At 41.0% G+C, this 23741-nt stretch overlaps 1 protein-coding gene across 3 annotated transcripts in view; it reads left to right on the forward strand.

Moving 5' to 3' along the window:
* Positions 1 to 23741, forward strand: part of LOC126356194 (pentatricopeptide repeat-containing protein 1, mitochondrial-like) — a 72633-nt gene that overhangs the window by 2151 nt on the left and 46741 nt on the right. For all 3 annotated transcript variants that reach the window (XM_050006977.1, XM_050006978.1, XM_050006980.1), the window contains exons 4-5: positions 29 to 177; positions 20342 to 20503. In XM_050006977.1, the coding sequence (XP_049862934.1) occupies positions 29 to 177; positions 20342 to 20503 (311 nt within the window). The remainder of the gene's footprint in view (positions 1 to 28; positions 178 to 20341; positions 20504 to 23741) is intronic.

The raw sequence follows: 23741 nt of genomic DNA on the forward strand, positions 1-23741 counted from the left end.
CAATAATTTAAAATTCATGCCCATGTAGCATTTGGACGCTGCGGTGATCTTATCACAGCACTCAGTATTTTTGATGAAATGACTGATAAGCAGTACGCAGTAAAAGAAGACACTTTTAACAATCTTCTCCAAGCTTGCATTTCTGATAAAAATGCTGGATTTCATCATGCCATTTTGGTAAGTGTTAATACTAAGTGCCAGTCGTGGTAATTTGCTAGACCTGGTGACATATCAGTCCCTCCCTCCCCCCCCCCCTCCCCCCCACCCTCAGCAAACCTTTAAGCTTTTATTTTGTCTCCAAATTTCTTTGGTTTCCTTTACTACTTGCTAATTTTACAGATTGAATAACATTGGGGACAGGTTACTGTACAAGCTGTAAATAGCCTTTCACTCCCTGTCTTTCACCCCTGCTACCTTCATAATTTTGAAGAGAGTATTCCAGCCAACATTATCAAAAACTTCCTAAGTCTACAAATGGTATAAACCTAGGTTTGCCTTTCCTTAACCTATATTCTGAGAGAAATGCAAGGGTCAGTTAAACCTCACATGTTCGTAGATTTCTCCGGAATTCAGACTGATCTTCTCTAAGTTCAGCTTCTACCAGCTTTTCCATTCTTCTGTAAAGAATTTGTAATAGTATTTTGCAACCATGACTTATTAAACTGATAGTTCACTAATATTCACCTCTGTCAACACTTTGCTTTTTGTGGAATTGGAATAATTTTATTGATGTTAAAGTTTGTGGGTATTTCGCAAGTCTCATACATCTTGTCCATCAGCTGGAAGAATTATGAAGTATGGTTCTCCCAAGGTTGTCAGTAGCTCTGATGGAATGTTGTCTACTCCCAGGGCCTTGTTTCAACTTAGGTGTTTCAGTGGTGTGTCTGATTGTCCTCAGAGTATCATGTCTCCCTCCTCATCTTCATCTGTGCCCTCTTCTGTTTCCATAATATTGCTGGCAAGTTCACCTCCCTTGTATAGACACTCTACATACTTCTTCAATCTTTCAGCTTTCCTTTCGTTGCTTGGGAATAGTTTTCTATCTGAGCTCTTGATGTTAATACAGCTGCTTCTCTTTTCTCTGTGTTATTGAAACAGTGATGCAAACATATGAGTTAAGTGTGTTCATTGATATAGTCAAATGACAGACACATTGAGGATCAGATAATACTGGTATAGCCATTTTGCAAATTATGTGCATTCCTCAAACCAGCATTTTCATCATTGCAATGACAATAAAAGTGTATGTTATAATAGTATCTAATTTGTTAAATTAGATGATAAATGAGTCATTGATGCTTTTATCAGTCTACTATTCCAGTTGTGGAAAATTTTCAAGATCCTTAGTTTTAATCACTATATGAAGTTAAGCTGGCAGAAGTGGTAGTGACCTTTTTAAAACGTATTATGTAGCCATTTTCTGATTATGTATTCCTCACTTAAAGGGCAACAGGCATTTTGTTTGTGCTCCAAGCAAAAAATGTACCTGAACTATGATAAAAATAAGCAAAACATACAAACTGAGTAGTCCATGTGCAAGATACGCAACATCAAGGATAGTGTGAGCTCAGGAGCACCGTGGTCCCATGGTTAGCGTGCGCAGTTTGTATATTTTGCTTATTTTTTTCATAGTTCCACACAACTTCTTCCTGTTTTCTTGATTGATCTGTGTCCAGTTTTTCAAGGCCTATCCACTGTGCCAACTTATAACTAAATCTGAGGGAGGTGTGATGGGGAGGTTCCCTTGTGAGTAGTGAATAATAATGATACAACAGTTGGTCACTATCCAGTCTGTACTTAAGCTACAATAACAATGTAAGTGACAGATTGCAACAGTAGGGAGCATTGTTGCCATTGAGCTGCTAGTCACATTTGACAAGGCTCTACATATACCCACGGCACACACAATACTGGCTCTTGAGAAAGAGCTATGATTGGCTTTTGGCTGTCCCCTACCACTCAGCCTCCTGATACATCAATCACAAAGCTATTTTAACTGATGTATAATAAAAATGCCCATGATGTTTTAAATATGAAATAGTACAAGAAATGTTGTAACTCCACATCATATCTTTAAATGACATTTATTTTATTTTGGTGAAGTCGAGTAACAGAGTACTATTCACTGCACAAATGTTTCTCTTGGCTTTGTCACTGGTATTACCCTCCATTTTAAACTACTGCTTGTAATACATAGCTGAATGAGATAGTGAAGACATTAAAGTTGATGCAGTTGATGAAATGTACTCTGAATCTCTGATTGCCCCGACTATCAGATGTGTATACATGGCAGAGAAAATTGTCCATTTCATACAAAAAATCCTTTTCATTGTGGATTGAAGGGGCTTCTGGGGTTCAGAAGAATCAAGGAATGGGCAAGTAGTCACGCTTGCAAGATAATAGGTGTGATAAAATGTTTTACCCTGTCAGTATGACAACATTGTGCCTGAGGAAATAGTCATGTGTCAGTAGAAACCAGAGTGGCTGGAGTTACAGAGTAATATATTGAAAGTAATGCTGTTGTTAACTCAGAAGTTGGCAGTGACACCACAGTTCTTGATTTATGTAAGCCTTATGTTCTTGAGGGATGTGTACACTTGTCTTCACCCAGTCTGAAAACTAGGTCAGAGACCCATTTCAAACTGGAACAAGGTGCAAATTTTTTCACGTTACATTTTTCTATTTTCCTACATATACAACCACTGCCAAAGGTTGGAAACTGATTAATTATCAGAAAAAGGAGAAGAAAAAAGATGGCTGAACCGGGAATCGTTTGCATTTGTAGTATGACATTTCTCACGTAATAATATATATGAATATAACAGAGGGCCTTGTTTTTAGTACTTTCATGGAGAAACACGTGCTACATTTCTGTTTGTGGATGACATTTTCAGTGGAGGTTGTAGCATCCATGAAGGTTCATTTCATGTCCTAGCTTGCTATTGACTGAAGCAAAATTTCATTTCTAGGAGCTCTCATGCAGAAGTATGATGTCAAATGTTTCGAAACTCGAGTGCAATTGGCCATTTCGCTTGCTGTCATCTGTTATTGCTATCATCCCACGAAGGAAAACTAGTACACATCTTCTTAGCATCGAAATCCAGTCACTATTCAGACTTACACCACTGCTCGTGATGAAAATTATTGCTGTTTTTAATAATAAACATTTCTCCAAGGATTTCATTTGAATATTACTGTATCATATTTCTATTAGTGTTATTTTAATGAATGGATAAGAAAGACTTTGTTAGCTATATGGTTAATCCTCTACAAACAGTATTTGCAGATGTTAATAATGAGGTATATGTTGGGTGCCCGAAACCCAACTACTAACAATCACTTGGAAAAGAGTAACTCATAACAAGGAGAATGGTATGGAATCACTATTTGATATAGGGTTAAGTTATGTGACAAGATAATCCACAAGTCTCCAGTGTTTCTGGTGTTCCAATCTCTATTAACAAAATTTCAACAAATTATTTTCTGTTTGTAATCTGAGAACTTGCTCGTGTTTGACTTGCCCTCTATTTCAGGTGAATTTGAGATGACTGTAGTACAATTTTTAAATGTCTGTCTGAGGTCTGCTCTATTTCCTGAATTTCTATGGGTAATTTTTGTTACAGCAACTCACCCACCAAAAGATTGTGATTCTGGTTTTGTCACACATCTACTATTTCATTATGCATCTTAGTTCAAAATACTGTATAGCTAGCTGATAATGTTTTCTTAATGGGTAGGTACTCATGAATATATGTTCTTGCACTCAGTAAATTTCTTTTTTCCCGGGGGGGGGGGGGGGGGGGGGACTACATTCTACCAAAGTGTAATTGTAATACAAGGTGAGACATTCTTGGCTTGCCAGTGAAAGAATGTATTGAGGTCAATAATGCACCAGTTTTTTTAATAAAGCCCCTGCTCAGGTCATCGCACTTGGCACAGTGTATTTCTGTTGAGTATATTCCAGACATAGAGTACAATTATGGGAAGGTTGATCCCTTGTACACCAGCTACAGTCTCAGCATTGGACCCAAAACATTTTGCATCTACAAATTTCCAATTTCCCTTAGATGTGAAAGGATGTGAAGCTGAATAAACAGGGTAAAAGTTGTAAAAATATATTGTAGCACGAATGATAGGAGCTCAGTAGCTCTACAGTTAAGTGCCTGACTGTGGATCCGAAGGTCTGGACTTTAACCTGGTCAGTTATAGGATTTTTGACTCTATTTTATCACTTTTTAACCTTGGACAATGTTTGTTAAGTGAGAATTACTGAATTGCATAATGTTTCACAATCCACATTACACTAGGCCCCCTGTAAATATACATGTGATGTCTGTGCTTTCAGATGTGTTAAGAAGAACAGACATCACTTATGTACAACTAACACGTAGACAGCCAGTGATCTCTAAATTGCAGATGCACACATGGCTCAAACTCTTACAGGAATCAGCATAATGCTGTGAGTAATGAGGATAATTGGCAAGTATGTGGATCAACTGAGAATCTGGCTCTGACAGAAGGCATGCAGTTGTGATTGCCATGGTGTCCAGATGGCTCAGTGGTCAGAGCATCTGCCTAGTAAGCTGGAGACCCAGGTTAAATTGCAGTCCGGCACTAATTTTCAACTTTCCCCATTGATTTAAATCAATGCCCACTTGTCGCCAATGTCTGTAATTCCTTTGTGTTCCCTACAACTGGCTGAATAAGTTAGTGCAGAAGTTGGTGGAAGGCAAGGGCATAAAATCTTCAACAGAACCATGATAAGTAAAGTGTTGTGGTGTTAAAACCAGTTTTACCTTTTTAGCACAAATGATACGCCAATACTTGTGTACTTGGCATACTTAATTGCTTTCTGTCATATAGGATAATAATATTTCAGACATCCAAGTACAGGAAGAAAGAATAGCAACATTTTCCGTCATGTCATCTAGCTTGTTTCATGTTCCATGGATCATTTGAATGATAAATCATAATGATGTGGGGTGAGTCACTTTATTCATTTGTAAGTCAGCATTTTATATCACTGATTAAGTGACCAAAAATATTAGTTGCAGCATTGTGCACTCCTTTTCATGCCAAGGACAATCTTAATGTGGAATGATTAATTTAATTGTTTCTTCTTTTATTGTGATTATGTACCTCATTGTTCGTTTTGAATTGCAGTGGATTATTTACAACAGACTTTTGAGGGAGTAAATATACTGTGAAGCATTAGGATCAGAGTGCCCCACCCCTTAAACAATATATTAGTTAGTGAGCACCACATCTTATTCTTACAGCTTGTTTTTGTAATTTCCACTGTATTGATTATTTCCTCACTATGTATTACACTCATCATTGGTGTAGACCACTTTCACACTATTTCCCTAACATTCCATTGTCGAACAGCGCACTGGAAAAACAAACACTTAAATATTCCCATGCAAGTTCTGATTGCTCTTGTTTTATTATGATGATCATTTCTCCCTGTGTAGGTGGGCATCAAGAGAATATTTTTGCATTTGGGGAAGGAAGTTGGAGACCAAAATTTTGTGAAAAGGTCTCACCAAACAAAAAAAAGCCTTTGTTTTAATGTTTCCCACACCTACTTGCGTTTCACAGCCATTATACTCTCTTCCGCATTACATTGGTTGAATTACTGGTTAGATATGATATTATCTGTTGCCTAGCTACACCATCAATTCCATAAAACAATAGTTTATCTAGGAGAATATTGTGATTCACATAGTTAGACACCTTAGATAAATAAAAGAAAACACAAACCAATGCTGTTTTATTATTTACCACTTGAAAAATTTTGTGAGTGAACATGTAAATAGAACTAACTAGAGAATATCTTCTGAAATCCAACTATAATTTATTGTGGATATTACTGTTGTTCAGGTGGAATATTATGCTAAAATATATCACCCCAAAAATTTAGGAAAATTATGTCAAGTAGTGAAACAGGTCGGTAGTTATTGACTACTCTTTTATCACCCTTCTTATAGAGTGGACTTAACAATGGCATATTTCAGTCTCCCTGGAACAATCCCTTGAGCTAGTTATGCATTACATATTTCAGATAAGACAGGGCTTATCACATGAGAGCAAATCTTTAGTATTATGTTTGAAACACAATCAAATCCAGATGAGATATAATTTTTAAGAGAATAGGTAGATAATTTTCTTAATTTCAGTGGGAGAAGTTGGTGATATATTCATAGGATTGAATTTTATAGTCCTTCCATTTTATTCAATAATGACATATTCTGTTCTTTGGCCGGTTATCCTGTCTCTTTTTCCCTTACATTGCATATAGCCTTAAGCCTGTTGTCGGAATTACCGATTTGTGACATAATGTGCATGTTCTTTGATTTTTAATGACTTTTCTTAGTAATTTTGAGTAGTCTTTGTGTTGCACAAATATTGAAGGATCCCTACTTTTTCATGCCAACAGATCTATTCCCATTTCCTTTCACAAAAATCTTTAGTACCATTAGTGATCCATGCCTCCTTTTCTTTTTACATTGCTGTTCAATATCTTATCTGACTAGTCCATGTGCAAAGCTATTTTCAAATAGGGATTTGAATTTATCATGGAACAGATTACATTTTGTGTCAGTATTTGGTTCTTTATAAATTTCATCCCAGATCATCTCTTGGAAACTAGTCTTAAAAACATTTGTTCTGAAGTCATTAATTACTGTAACTGATTTCCACTGAGAAGTATTACTCTGTAAGCCACTACCTCATTTATCCTAAACAACTGTGCATCAATATCAGAGAGAGCTTTTGTTACAGGGTATAAAATTATTTTCTTGCTCTGAGCATCAAAGAAAACATTATCAATTAGGGTCCTGTTGTCTCTGTCCCCCCATGTTGGAAAGTCGGTCACTGAGATTAAATTGTAGGATACAAATATGGTTTCCAGATCATTTTTTGTATCAGACTCCTTCAGATAATCTACATTGAAATCACCACAGTCTATTAACTACACGCTGATGTCTGATGAATGTTATATTAAGGATACCTCATAAACAGTTTAAAATTTACCAATGGAGATCAATATACAGTTACAATTAAAAGCAAAATATTTTAGTACTAATTCACAAGCACAGATTTCTATGTGTTGATCACGTCAAAATCTATGTCTCACTGTTTGAACTTGTGTTCTGTCTTAATATATGTAACAACTCCTCCTTTTCCCATATTACTTCAGCATAAGTAAGGTAGTAAGCTATATTACTATATAAAGACAACATGTAGTTTAATATTGTAACCAAAAATTTTGAAAAGGTGTTGACCAATTTACCTCATATTTTTACACACTACTCTAATAAATGTTCAAATGGAGATGTGCTACATATTTTAAATATGTATAGTGTATAATTATTTATAATCTATATAAAAGAGAAAAATTGTTGGCAGAAATCAAAAAGTTCCTGACCAATTTATTTCAGATTTCTACACAATTACTAAATGTTCAGTCAGGCATAAATACATATTATGTATAAATATATATGTAATATATAAAGAGGAAACATTGTTAGCAAAAATCTCTAAAATTTCTTTTCCGATTTACTTCAAATTTTGATACAATACTCATAAAGTTTGGATGGCCATATTTTTTAAAAAATTTGTAAGATATAATAGGCAAACATTGTTAGCAAAAACCTCAAAAAGTTCCTGGTTAATTTACTTCAGTTTGCTCCAGAATACTCTAATAAACATTGAGACAGATGTAGGGAATAATTTTTTAAACATCAATGGACAGGTTTTCTTCTAAAACCAACTCCAAGAAAAAGGGCTGTGTTGTGCAAATATGGACACCTATTTCTTTTCTGCACAGTTAGTTTTAACAAGGGTAAAAAGGAGATGGACAGAGAGAGGAGGGGAGATGGAGATCAGTGCATACATCCAATTTCCATACATATTTAGCAATTGCAAACATTGGCAGGTTTGCTAGTCTTTTATGTTTAACTTCTCTAATCCTGTGGTTATGTGGTGATTAGATAGGCACAGAATCTCTACCGTTTCATAGCTGTAAATTTCCTAAACAGACAAGAAGCTCTTCTACTGGATTACTCATTCCTCCAAAATTGTGATGAAATAGTCTAACTTTACTTTTCTGTGCATTCTTAAGCTTTTGTGACATTCTTCTTTTAATTTAACCTCTTATGTGCATATCACTGTCCCGTGTCTTTTGTCACCTCATTGTGTGTCCTGTCTGGTTCCATGGCTTTTCCTGTACTGGATACCACCAGTTCTTCTTGAATTCATTATCATACTACCCTCATATATAGTTAAAATATGGCTTCCCGGCCACTGACCTTCTTGTGAAAATGCACACGCCATGCCTGAACTCGTACAGGACTTGGTAGATTAATCTGCCACGAGTAATGAGTATGATGGGCAAACATTTATTAGGCACACTACGAATGTAGGGGTGTGGACATGTTGGGAATGTGGGTCTCACGGGGAGTGTGCAAGGGATAAGTCCCTGCAGGCGCACTATCCTCTGTGCCCTCGGTCGCTCAGATGGATAGAGCATCTGCCATGTAAGCAGGAGATCCCGGGTTCGAGTCCCAGTCGGGGCACACATTTTCAACATTTCCCCAATGAAGTATATCAACGCCTCCTGCAGCTGGGGTGTCCATTTAATTATCATTTCATTCTAGCAAACCTGCATGGTCATCAACGGTAACAGTTCTTTCGGGAACTGATACTACCATCATATATAGTTAAAATATGTCTTCCTGGCCATTGACCTTCTTGTGCAAATGCACACACTGTGCCCGAATTCGTACGGGCCTTGGTAGATTAATCTGCCACGAGTAATGAGAATGATGGGCAAATATCTATTAGGTGCACTACGAATGTAGTGGTGTGGACATGTTGGGGATGTGGGTCTCACGGGGAGTGTGCAAGGGATAAGTCCCTGAAGATGCACTATCCTCTGTGCCCTTGGTGGCTCACACAGTGATACGAAAAATTGGGCAGATGACATTGAAGAATTGCCCGCAGATGAGGAAATGAAGGAAGTGTCACACCTACCAGGAGGAATGATTCCAGTGCAGAAAGACAAACAAATGAGGGACGAGACATCGTCTCGACCATCACATGGAAAACCATAGGCTTTATCAACAGAGGGCCATAACGACTTGTATACTTACTTAATTAATCATGAATTCATTACAAGCTTATAGAATCGGGACTTTAAATCTAAACAAGATCCGTAGCGAATTAAACCTTAAGAACTTGCAAGACATGCTCTATGCCGCTGATATTGATGTTATTATGTTACAAGACGTAACAGATATTAGACTGGATGCCATCACAGGTTACAATGCAGTCGTAAATCCAGGGAGCGACAGTGACCTCGGAACTGCGATACTCGCCAAAGAAGGAATTATCATCAAAGATGTCGAGAAACTGGCAAACGCCAGAGGTCTAGCTGTCACCATTCACAATACGCGTTTTATAAATATTTATGCACCATCTGGCACCGGGAACAGGAGGCGAAGAGCTGACTTTTATAAAGATGACATAGTTCCCCTTTTCGGTGGCCACTACGAGCATATCATTTTTGGAGGTGACTATAATTGTGTGCTGTCTCCAAAAGACCAGATGTCACATTTTAATAACTGTGCAGAACTCGGAGCCGTAATTACAGAACTCCGCTTAATTGACACCTGGGAGCTCAAGAACGGTGCGTTGCCGGGTTTCACTCATATTACGAATCATTCCGCTAGTCGCATCGACAGGATCTATGTAACAGTCGACCTGGAAATGCACGTTCACCAGACAGAATTATGGCCCACTATCTTTTCAGATCACGCTGCATACATATGTACCATGAACTTAAAACGGCAAGAAACGTACAGGGGACGAGGCTTGTGGAAGTTGAACGTGGAACATCTAAAAGACCCTGAGTACCACGAAATATTCAATAACATATGGAATGCGTGTGAGAACAAATTCACTTCATATACCTCGGCACTGGCATGGTGGATGAAATGTGTGAAACCCGCGATAAGAAAAACGCTGATGAATTACTCCCACGAGAAAAGTGTTTGGCAAAAACAGACGATAGAATATTAATTCCTAGTCCTTCGTGACCTATACCAATCTAATGCATCCATAATCGCCAACTACGTGGAAATAAAACGGATTCAGGCTAAACTTCTCAGACTGAAGCGGAAACAGCTGGAAGGTCATCAAGTAAGAGCAGGACTTCACGATGCTGTAAAAGGAGAACAAACATCTATATATCATGTGATTAATGAGAGGAAGGGGCGACGCAGGAAAATAATAACCGAACTAAGATCTTCTGACGGCAGATTATTGACACAGCAAAGTGACATCAGGAACGGAATTCATAAGTACTTCACAGAGTTATTAGGGAAAACGACAATGGATATCCCGGTGGACAATGACTTCATGATAGGATTCACATGCAGGCACCCGGTAGAAGCAAACAACTTGTTAACTGAAATTACAGAAGAAGAAGTCGCAGACGCTATAAAACAAAGCCCGAAAAATAAGTCTCCTGGGCCTGACGAAATCCCGGCGGAGTTTTATGAAATGTTCAGAAGGCAGCTGATTCCCAAATTAGCATGTATATGTAACGAATTAATGAATTCCGCCAATGGCTTCCCACACGACTTCCTAGAAGGAACCATTGTTTTAATCCCGAAACATCCTGCAGGAAAATCTGTAACAAATTTTAAGGCCTATCACTCTCCTAAATTCGGACTATAAAATATTTTCCCGCATCTTAAAAGAAAGATTAAAGTCAGTATTGAACACAGTCACTGGATCATATCAATCGAGCGTAGGAAAAGGCAGATCAATTTACCAAACAATGTGCGACTATAGAGATATTATTTCCATTGCCGCAGCCTGTAAAATAAAATGCGCCATCGTATCATTGGACTTTGAGAAAGCGTTCGATAGAGTTGATCATGCTCACCTGTTTCACACCATGTGTGCCATGAACTTTCCACAAGGTTTTATCGACATTATTACAAATCTTCTGCAGAAGTGAACATCGACAGTTATGGTAAACGGTGAGTCCAGTAGGTCCATTGTAATGAAAAGTTCGGTGCGACAAGGGTGCCCGATGTCTATGTCACTCTTTACAATAGCAATCGAACCATTACTTTTACGCCTGAGCCACAACCTACAAGGATTCTCTATATGCGGCCGTAGGATTGTCTGCAGGGCATATGCCGATGATGTTGCATTTATTGTCATGACAACTATGAGATAGAGAAAGCACTCGACATAATAAACAAATATGAGCAAGTATCTTGTGCGAAACTGAATAGAAATAAGTCTGGCGTGAATATTGGAAGCGGATTAGGAGTTCCCATTCATGGGCCAATAAAGGAAATTGTCACCATGACATGTCTTGGGGTGGAGTATACAAGGAATATTTGGCAGACCATCACAGTTAATTACAGAACAATCCTCAACAACATCCATGCCTGTACACGTCAGCACAATCTCCATACTCTTGATGAGATACAAAGAGTGGCTCTCGTCAACATCTATTTGTCCTCTAAATTAAATTACGTGGTGCAAGCCCTGTCAATGCCGAGGGAAGTGGCGAACAGGATTTTGGCTGCTTTTGGCCACTTCATCAGCTGCGGCCACATCTTTAAAGTCAAGTACCAAACATTGACTCTAATGATTGGGAACGGTGGATTGAATCTCACAGACGTGTACAATAAAGCGCTAGCATTGTACGTCTGTAAAACATATAACTGTGGAAGCGGTCAGTCAACAGTGTCACCACATTCTTGTTAAATGAAATAGCGGCGGCCAGCCAGGACCCCCCAATAGACATTCACCACATCCCAAATGAACTTTACCACCTTAAACATTTCTTCGTAGAATATAGCTACATGAGACTGGGAACACCTGAGAAAGATGTCATCAAAGTCAAGAAAGTATACCAAAACTTAATGAACTTTCAGAACAAGAACATTATAGAACAAAAATACGTCGGTCACTCTTTGCATGATATCTGGAGGAACATACACCACCCGTATTTACCAACTAAAGTGCGGTCATTGTGGTATTATTTTGTGAATAGGAAATTTCCAACTAACTCCAGACTATATTCAAGTCACCTGGCTGATTCCCCTTTGTGTTCCACTTGCAACCTGATTGATACAGATGAACATCAGTTTGCCTGTGGAAATGCGAATAATACACTCCTGGAAATTGAAATAAGAACACCGTGAATTCATTGTCCCAGGAAGGGGAAACTTTATTGACACATTCCTGGGGTCAGATACATCACATGATCACACTGACAGAACCACAGGCACATAGACACAGGCAACAGAGCATGCACAATGTCGGCATTAGTACAGTGTATATCCACCTTCCGCAGCAATGCAGGCTGCTATTCTCCCATGGAGACGATCGTAGAGATGCTGGATGTAGTCCTGTGGAACGGCTTGCCATGCCATTTCCACCTGGCGCCTCAGTTGGACCAGCGTTCGTGCTGGACGTGCAGACCGCGTGAGACGACGCTTCATCCAGTCCCAAACATGCTCAATGGGGGACAGATCCGGAGATCTTGCTGGCCAGTGTAGTTGACTTACACCTTCTAGAGCACGTTGGGTGGCACGGGATACATGCTGACGTGCATTGTCCTGTTGGAAGAGCAAGTTCCCTTGCCGGTCTAGGAATGGTAGAACGATGGGTTCGATGACGCTTTGGATGTACCGTGCACTATTCAGTGTCCCCTCGACGATCACCAGAGGTGTACGGCCAGTGTAGGAGATCGCTCCCCACACCATGATGCCGGGTGTTGGCCCTGTGTGCCTCGGTCGTATCAAGTCCTGATTGTGGCGCTCACCTGCACGGCGCCAAACACGCATACGACCATCATTGGCACCAAGGCAGAAGCGAGTCTCATAGCTGAAGACGACACGTCTCCATTCGTCCCTCCATTCACGCCTGTCGCGACACCACTGGAGGCGGGCTGCACGATGTTGGGGTGTGAGCGGAAGACGGCCTAACGGTGTGTGGGACCGTAGCCCAGCTTCATGGAGACGGTTGCGAATGGTCCTCGCCGATACCCCAGGAGCAACAGTGTCCCTAATTTGCTGGGAAGTGGCGGTGCGGTTCCCTATGGCACTGCGTAGGATCCTACGGTCTTGGCGTGCATCCGTGCGTCGCTGCGGTCCGGTCCCAGGTCGACGGGCACGTGCTCCTTCCGCCGACCACTGGCGACAACATCGATGTACTGTGGAGACCTCACGCCCCACGTGTTGAGCAATTCGGCGGTGCGTCCACCCGGCCTTCCGCATACCCACTATATGCCCTCGCTCAAAGTCCGTCAACTGCACATACGGTTCACGTCCACGCTGTCGCGGCATGCTACCAGTGTTAAAGACTGCGATGGAGCTCCGTATGCCACGGCAAACTGGCTGACAGTGACGGCGGCGGTGCACAAATGCTGCGCAGCTAGCGCCATTCGACGGCCAACACCGCAGTTCCTGGTGTGTCCACTGTGCCGTGCGTGTGATCATTGCTCGTACAGCCCTCTCGCAGTGTCCGGGGCAAGTATGGTGGGTCTGACACACCGGTGTCAATGTGTTCTTTTTTCCATTTCCAGGAGTGTATATGGTTGTCAATCAGAAAAAAACTAGCAACTATGCAGAGAAAACTGCCGTATTTGATAATGCCAGCATGCCTTTTATACCCGGAAGAAGAGCTATACCCCAACTGAAAGAAAAATGCCGTCAACTGGTTGAACGGACACGCGGTATTTTACCTGCTCTCCAGTAAAGAAAGGAGCGAAGGAAATTTTTGGACGTACATTTCCAATCAGCATCACAAGCTACTACGCATGAATAGTTATTATGATACATACGCCAACTTCCTCAGAAGAACAGTCATGTGAACTCCATTTTCGATTATACGATTCAGAATATGAAGAAACGAGAGACAATTTGATCTTTGAAATACAAATACGATCAAGTGACGAACATCACTACCTGATTTAGACTTGGATTTTTTTTTATAAAATGCCAAGGAACCTGAAATTAATTTTAGTTTGTTTTATTACTTTTAAATGTCAGTTGAAAATTATGTACTACTGTGGAATGATATGACTAATAAATTGGAAAAAAAGATGGATAGAGCATCTGCCATGTAAGCAGGAGATCCCAGGTTCGAGTCCCGGTTGGGGCACACATTTTCAACATGTCCCCAATGATGTATATCAACAGTAACCGTTCAGGAACAGATACTACCATCATTATCATTTATTTATATATCTGTCATTTTTGTTTGTGTGGGGCAGTCAGAATAGGAACAGTTTTATGCTCTTCAGTGAATTGATTTAGGAAGATTAGATTTAGTGCTTCACCCTTCTTTTTAACATTATCCATTTCAGCACAGTTTGATCAACATCCATCTTCGCAAATGGCTTCAGACCTTTGATTTTAAATAGAAACAAAAGTTATAGCATCTTTTGACACCACAAAAGTAAGATCTGCATTTCAAATCCACTATTTACTTTTCATACAGTGTTCCTTACATCATTTTGATGTTGTGAATCTTTTATTTGTCACCAAGATTTTGGCTTTGTCTTAACGCACTACCAAGCCTCTTTAGCTGTGTGGTAACTGTTATGTTCCCACAAGAGAACTCACCACGATGACTGACACAACAAACTTCATTAAATCTAGAAAATAACTTACAATAATGGGCACACTAGCCACATAGTGGCTCAGAATAACAGTCTGATAACGCATATCGAGAAGTAAACACGTAATTGAGTTAGAGATGACTGGGCCCATCTCTAAAAGCTGTTGGTCAGCTGTTAGAGTGTGCAGACTAGAGACTGCTCGTGCATCCACAACTGACGGCCTCTGATGGTTGGTGAACTTCTAGCTGTATCAGCCAACTTCTGTGGCATGCCTTACGATTGCGCATCCATATCTCGGTTTTGGATCTATAGGTATGGGTGGAGCATTGCTGATCCCTGGGACAAGTGTGGACAGCCCCAATGGGGAGACAGTGTCAATAACCATGGAGGCTCCAGAGGTGAGAGGAGCAAGCAACCCCTGGTCACTGATGACCTGGGGATGCAGGCAAAAGTGGCCAGCATGAGGAGAGCTGTGACAGTCCTGTCATCCCCCACCCCTGTTGGAGCAATGGATGACAGGTCCAGCAACAGGCAGTCAATGGAAATGTCCGGCAGCGGTGTGAAGGTGGAGGCAGCACCACTCTCAGACACAGCTTCTGTGACATTGAACCAGCAAGGGGTATACAATCTGGCTTCAGCATAACCAGAGATGCTGCTGGAGGCTGCAAAGGTGTAGGCTCTTTGGGCAGAGGCAGTGCCACAGGTGGAAGAGGAGGCTGGAACCCTTGGAGGTAGGCAGGTTGCCCAGTGACCAGAGTATTGGGAAAGGTTGTGTTGCAGGCGAGACAGGATGGTGGGTGCTCACCCGGACACGGAGCTGATTTCAATAGTGCCATACTTCCCAGTCCCCTGTCCATAGGGTGTAGATGCAGCAAACTTTCTGGTGCACAATGACATCCATTATCCAGCAGGGGCGCTGATCAAAAACATGTGCCCAAACTGTCATCCCTTGTATAAAACCTAGTATGCCATAATGCGATGACAGGTGAGAACCAGGATGGAGAAGATGGAGCAGCACCCATAGGGAAGCTCAGCTGGGCTGCAAGAACCAGTAGGAGTTGTCAACAAGGCTGTCAGAAACAAAAATTTAATGCGTCTTCAGTGGGGAAGTCTTTCATATATTTATTTCATTTGGGCCTTAAAGGTATTAACAATCTGCTCAACCTCCCTGTTAAATTGTGAGTGAAATGGAGGGGACTGGACAAGGTGCATGCCTGACCAACACAGAAGTCACAAGACCCCTGATAAAGGAGCTGGTGTCCATTGTCAGAAATGAGTATAATAGGAGGACCTTCGACTATTTAAAAAAAATTAAAAAAAAAACTGGAAAGAACATGAATATTCACTTGAGTAATGGTCGAGGGGCATTGGGCCGCATATGGAAAATGAGAAAATGGCAAATGGTTCAAATGGCTCTGAGCACTATGGGTGTTATCTGCTGAGGTCATCAGTCCCCTAGAACTTAGAACTACTTAAACCTAACTAACCTAAGGACATCACACACATCCATGCCCGAGGCAAGATTCGAACCTGCGACCATAGCGGTCGCGCGGCTCCAGACTGTAGTGCCTAGAACTGCTCGGCCACTGCGGGCGGCATGAGAAAATGCTTCAATGACAATCAGCCAGAGCACATTCAGAAACAGGCCAACAAACTCAACACTGATGCGTTCCAGGGCTGTGTTGTTGGAGGCCATCGAGAGAATAATTACCTTGGAGCTGCCTGTTAACTAACACACTGGTAACAGACAGTAACCAAGTGTTCCAGTTCTCAGTCAATGCTGGGCCAGTAAATACATCTGTGAGCCAAGACTTTGGTGTGGGAAACACCCCAGTGCCCCTTCATGTATCATTTGTAAAAACCTCCCACTGCAGACTCCAAGGAATGATCACCCGGGCAGCTGCATCATCTGTGAAGATGTGAAAGACCCCATCTAAGTCCAGAAGAGAATGGCACAAGACAAAGTAGCTGTGAAACGGTCTATATGAGTGGGTGACAAAAAGAACATCCGTGTTGGACAAAGCGGACTACCTACCTGACGATGGGGCCAGCTACTGTTGCCTTGGCAACTCGGGTAGTAGTGAGTAGTGATCATAAAACTGTGTACCGCTTGGTGGGAGAAGACATCCAACTGAAAACACAGAAGCTCCTCCTGACCAAATTCGGGATCCAAGCTAAAGGGCAGACAGGTTAAGGTGTCCGTGTTGCCATGCTGCCCTGTGGGGCGGAAATGAATGTCACAGTTATATTTGGAGAGGAACAAAGCCCACAACTGCAACCTATGGTCTGCATTATCAGGGATGCAGACAGATGGAATAAATAATGAAATTAGGGGCTTATGATTTGTAATCAGTTCGAATTTGGTGCAATACAAGAAAACATTAATTTTGCTGACCGCATACACTATTGCCAGCACCTCCTTCTTGACATGAGAATACTGAAGCTGCACTGTACTTAGAGTTTTGGATGCAAATGCCAGTGGTTGCACTGAGCTGTCTGCATTCCTATGGGCAAGGACCACCCCCTCACTGTGCTGCAAGGCGTCTGTAGGCAAAACCAATGGTTTGTGGGGATCAAAGATAGCAAGACGCAGTTCTGTGACTGGAGGCATTCCTTACTTCAGCATAGTGAAGGCCTGGTCACACACTGGAGACCAAACAAAGGGAACACCTTTGTGTAGAAGAAGATGCAGTGAGTGTGTGATGGTGTACGCCCTAGGAATGAACCAGTGGTAATAGGCAATTTTACATAAAAAAGCTTGCAGTTCACGCAGTGAAAAGCGATTTGGCCCTGACAAGAATCTCCATGGGTGCAACGCCCTGCCTCGAGATGACAGGTCACAGATACTCAAGAGATGGTTGGATAAATGTGGACTTCTGCAGACTGCAACGCAGACCCATGGCCCAAAGTGTTTGAAAGAGAGCCCAGTCGGTTGCTCCTAGTATATCCTGTAACAACAGTGTCATCCAATAAGTTGAAACTGTGCAGAATATTGGCTGTGGCCTGTTCCAGATAGCATTGAAAAATTGCAAGGCACTTGCCACCCCAAACTTCATCTGTTGGTATTGATAAAGGTCAAATGGCACATTACTGACCATGATACACTTGGGCTCATCATTCAGGGTAACACGTAAATGCTTCAGAAAGATTAAGTTTGGAGGAAAATTGACCCCCCTGCTTAAGCATGTGAACAGTTTGTCAGGATGTGGCAGTGGGTACATATCAAACATGGACTGTGAATTCGTGAGAGCCTTTAAAATCATTGTGAGACACAATTTCCCAGAGGATTTCTTAACAATGACAAGGAATGTGAGCCATTCACTACAGGAAATGGGAACCATAACCCTGAGAGAGACGAGCCAGTCAATTACTGCCTTGACTTTGGAGCAGAGAGCCAGGGAAATCTGTCTAGCACACAAAAAACTAGGATGAGCAGACTGTTTCAAGTTTGTGTGGGCTTGAAAGTCTGTGGTGAACCCTATGCCTTCTGCAGAAATATCCTGAAATTCTAAGCACAGAGTTTTCAAACACTGACAGGGGTCCTCAGCAAATACCAACTGTCTGAAGTCTGTGACTGAAAGGCCAAATGTCTGAAAGGCATCAAACCTGAAAAAGTGTACTGAACTGTCATTATGGATGGCAGTAATGGTAATAGACGAGTCACTGATTTATAGCCAACTTCCACTGTAAATTGGCCAAGCAAGAGGATTTGCTATTTAGTGTATACTGTGAGGTGCCTGTTTACCGGAAACAACTGTGGAGAGCCAAGGTGTGAACATGTTTGTGCATTAAGTGGGGAAACTGCCATGCCAGTGTAAACTTGCAGGCACAGCCGCTGCAATAGATCCGAAACCTCGGCAAAAATCTTGTTGGAATTATAATTGGGAACTGGCCCTGATGACAACACTTCCTTAGTATCCATATCTGTGGTCTCTGATGCTGCATTCTGTGCCATTGAGTGGCAGCCAGCCATATTATGGCCTTTTTTCCAACACTTAAGACAGGTGGCCCAACGCTGCGGACACTCTGATCTGTCATGTTTTGGGTAACACGATGATGCACTGTGTGGCAACAGAGAGTTGTGGCTGGAATGTCGTATATGCGCTACACAGGAGTGCTGGACTGGCGAGCTTGAACTACCCGATGTCATCCTTTCTGGACACAGGGTACACAGCTGGGCCACCTTGTACTGACATAACAGCGCACCAAGCTTCCAGCTGCTGAGCAGCAGCTTATGTGAACTCACACGACTGGGCACTTGACAAAATCTCATCAAGAGAGTCCCTATAGCTGGACTTCCTTATCCGGGGTGGCGTAGATGATAACATTCTGAACCATGTCATCCACATATGACTCTTTTGACTTGTCTGTGGCGAAATAGCACTTGTGACGAAGACTAGATGTTTATTAAGTCTAGAAAACAACTTATTATTATGGGTACAGTAGCCAAGGAGTGGCTCATACTAACAGTCTGATAACACGTATCCGGAGGGAAAAATATGACTGTGTTAGAGCTGGCTGGGCCCATCTCTAAAAGCTATCAGCCAGCTGATAAAGTGTGTGGATGAGAGACTGCACATGTGTACACAAGTGCCAGCCTTAGATATTTGTTGAACTTTCTAGCTGCACCTGCCAACTTTTGTGGTGTGCCTTATGACTGTGCACCCAGATCTCAGGTGTGGATTGATGCAGTAACTTCCGAATATTGTCACTGAACTAAGTTGGGTCCTTCCTGTTCCTTACTGTTTTCATAGCACATCCATGGATTATTATATGTTCCTATTGTTGCAACAGATCCTGCACACTTCTCCTGCCTCAAACTGAATACTTGCTGCTGGGTGCTCAGATAATTTATAATTATTTCCTTTTCATCCGTTCTCAGTAGACAATTCCAAGCTCTAAAAGCTTTGAATGTCACAGTGACAGTGAGTATATGTCAACACAGTCAGAATGGAATGATGCCTAACTGTCCAAGAACATTCAACAGGATCCAGGGCCAAGACATGGCAGCCAGTTCTGTCAAATCCTTTCAAACAGTAGGTACTGTTTTTCCATGGCGGGGAAAAACATTGCAGCCTGTACATCAAGAGTAGCATATCAATTTCTCGCTGGTGACAGCCAAGTCCTGTGTTTGATCCTGACCAGCCAGCATTTATAAATTAACAGTCATGTATTCTGGGAGGATCTAAGGTATTACCAACATTTTTTCTTGATTCGAAAAAATTTCTCATATGCAAATGTCAAATTCTTTGTTGAGAAGGCAGTTCAGTTTCAGCTGTGCCTTATGTTATGTCTGTGTAATAAAATTGTTTTCATTATCAGCTGTTGGCTTCTTTTGAAAACTGTGTTTATATATTCCATTCACATTCCTGGTACCTACATGACACTTTGTTGTTACTGTCACTGGCATGGTTTCTGACTGAGCCATGTGGAATACCTTTTAAAAACAGATGTCTGTATATATACTTGCAGCTTACAGTTGCTTAGTAATCTTATTTGATCCATATTTATCTGATCCACATTTAAAAGAATTTAAGTTTAGTCCTCAGTAACAGTTATGACCTTTTTTTCCAAAAAGTTGTTTCTTGTTAATGTAAAGCTGCCAGTGTATGTATGGTACATAATAATCAATGTTTGCCACTAAAAATAAGTGTAGGTAATTATGTGTGTTAAAATATTCTTCAGGTTTGGAGGAGACTCTTGCATATGAAGGTAAAGCCCAATGTTGAAAGCTACAATCTAATGTTGCGTGCAGCGCGAGATTGCAGCTTGGGGAACAAAGATTCAGTTCAAAAATTACTAGAAGATATTACACAAGAGGAAAGATTAAACTCATTTACTCCAAAGGTAACATTTTCATTTTATTATTACAGTACTATAATTTTCGGAACACTGCTCTGTACTCTTTATGAATTTTTGATGTATTGCCATTGTCAGTCTCTCATTTTAGTGGTACTGTTGGCTTTTGTATCTTATATATGCAAATCAATTGTAGAAAAAGGACAATATACATGTTATTGTGTTAAGAAAAAAGTAATGTACTCTGGTAGTTATGAACCTATTAGATATTCCCTCAGAGGGTGCAAATAACAATGCTTGGATTAAGGGTACACTTATGTGTTGCCATTCGCAGTCAAATAACAAAATAATTAGCTAAGGATAAGTTCAAAAACCCTTTAAAAATATGTAAAGAGCCAAAAAAATTTAAAAAATTCATTGTTGTGGAAATACTACCTAAGAGTGTTATTCCAATCAATACTGATGAAGCCCAACAAGCAACAAAATTATTGAGAACAAAGAGCTTCATATAGTCAGCTTCCATAAGAATGTTGTTAGATACACCGATGAGCCAAAACATTATGGCCACCCATTTACTGACTGAGGCAGTGCAGCAGTTAGCACACTGGATTCACATATAGGAGGACAATGGTTCAAACCCGCATCCAGCCATCCTGATGTAGGTTTTCCATGATTTCCTTAAATTGCTTCAGGCAAGGCAAATGACGGGATGGTTCCTTGGAAAGATCACAGTTGACTTCCTTCTCCATCCTTCCCTAAACTGATGGGTCTAATGACCTCACTGTATGGGCCACTTCGCCAATCAACCAAACAACCACCTGCTTAATAGCATCTTGTTCCACTTTCCAAACACAGTACAACAGAAGTTTTGCTTGGCATGGATCCCACAAGTCCTTGACAGGATTTCAGAACTATGTGGCACAGGTCAAGCAATTCCCACAAATTTCCGGATAGTGGTTTACAGGCACGCGGCTGGCACCCGATATGTGTTCCATTGGGTACAGATCAGGTACATTTGCTGGCCAAGACATCAATGAGAGTTCACTATAATGCACCTCAAACCTCTGTAGCAAGATTCAGACCTTCCAACATGGACAGTTATCCTGCTGGAAGATGTCACCACAATAGGGGGAGACTTCAAGCATGAAGTGACACAGGTGACCCGCAATAATGTTAGTGTAGTTTACTGCTATCATGATGCCTTCGATCACTACCACAGATTCCATGGAAGCCCAACTCAATGTACCCCACAGCATAATTTGCCCTCACCGACTTGCATAAGTGCCACAGTGCAAGTTTCGTTCAGCCATATCCTGGATGACAGCGTGTAAGGTCCCAATCATCAACGTGATGTAACAAGAAATGTGATTCGTTCGACAGGCGACACATTTATATTGGTCCACGGTGAAAACTCAATGATGCTGTGCCCACTACAATCATAACTAATGATGTTGTTGCATCAACATTTGAACACCTAGAATTTGTGTGACGTGCAGCTCCATGTTCAACGGTGGCCTTTGAACAGAGTGCTCTGAAACACTTGTGCCTGCATCAGTACTGTAATCTGTCATCAGATCTGCTACAGATCATTACCTATACTGGATTACACAGTGGGGACTCCTCCGGTCTGTATGTTCTGTGATGGAACATCGTCATCCAATACCATAAGCCCTACTCATTATTTCACTATCCTTCAACCACTTTCCATATGTCCTCTCAACAGTAGTATGCTGACAGGCTACCATCTACACCATTTCAGAGACTCTTGTTTCCAGCTGCAGCACCACAATAATATGCCCTTTGTCAAAACCGATTATATCAGTGGTTTCCGCATTTGTGGCCTATATCTTCACTACGATGATTACCCATTCGTCTCTCTTCCACTTACATTCTTTTCTAATGGCATCACATGCCTGCAACACGCAGTCAACCTCATGGTGGGCAGCGATCATGATGTTTTAGCTCGTCAGTGTACTTTCACAACATTAATATAGATGTGAATGAGATGCTGAAAAAAATGGTCAGTTGTGGGTGTCATAGAAGTTCCAAAATATGAGGGATATCCACAAAGTACATTATGTTTTGGAATTAAAAATAAATAAAGTATTGGAATTTTTTTATTATATACATATGAAAGCCACACTTAAATACTACTTTTCTACATAGTTTCCATTTAAATTAAGGCACTTATCATAGCGATGGACGAGCTTGGAAATTCCTTCATCGTAAAATTCGTCCACCTGCAGCTTCAACCACGTGGTTACCTCTTCTTGAAGTTGTGCGTCATCATCAAAACGCTGCATAACCAACCACTTCTTCATTGCTGGGAATAAGTGGAAGTCGATCGGTGCCAGGTCGGGACTGTACGGCAGATGAGGAAACAACTCCCACTTAAAAGATTCGAGAACTTCACAAGTGGCATTTGCCGTGTGGGCCCGGGTGTTGTCATGAATCAGCAAGATATTTGAGTCCAACTTTCCCCTGCGCTTGTTTCGTATTGCTCTTCTGAGGTTGTGCAGAGTTTGGCAATACCTTTGAGAGTTTATTGTAGTGCCTTTTTGCAGGAAAGCCACAAAAATCACACCTTTTCTGTCCCAAAAGACAGTTGCCACGTGGTTGAAGGCGCATGTGGACGAATTTTACGATGAAGGAATTTCCAAACTCGTCCATCGCTACGATAAGTGCCTTAATTTAAATGGCAACTATGTAGAAAAGTAGTATTTAAGTGTGGCTTTCATCTGTATATAATTTTAAAAAATTCCAATACTTTATTTATTTTTAATTCCAAAACATAATGTTCTTTGTGGATAGCCCTCGTATCTGCAAAAACTAAATGGTATACTGGAGGAAACAGTATTATTCATTTTAACATTACACATCTGTACGACCAGCTGCAGAAAGGCAAGATATGTGTCTTGTAAGCTTAAACCATGTACACCTATTCCAGATAAATTTTTCAAATTCGAAGGGTTTGCTCATACTACTTTTGCATGTATGTAGTTCTATAGCAGAAGTGGATAATTAGCACTTGAAACTAAATTCCTATGTATATCTGTACTAAAATACATTTATTTGCAAGGTTTTATCACTTTTGTCTGGAGAAGGGAGATGCCAAGAACTTAAAAAATTTCAAAGGAATCAAGAAAATCCAGTCTTGTGAAGCAAAAGAAATGTTCAAGGCTTTGCATCCTCCAAATTCTGCTATCTCCCTTCCCACAACCCTGAAGAAGCCCCATTCTCCTTCTTATGGCAAATGTTCAGTCAGTTCTTTCACCTGTCCTGTGCG

This window comes from Schistocerca gregaria, chromosome 3 (assembly GCF_023897955.1).
Source record: "Schistocerca gregaria isolate iqSchGreg1 chromosome 3, iqSchGreg1.2, whole genome shotgun sequence".
Lineage (NCBI taxonomy): Eukaryota > Metazoa > Arthropoda > Insecta > Orthoptera > Acrididae > Schistocerca > Schistocerca gregaria.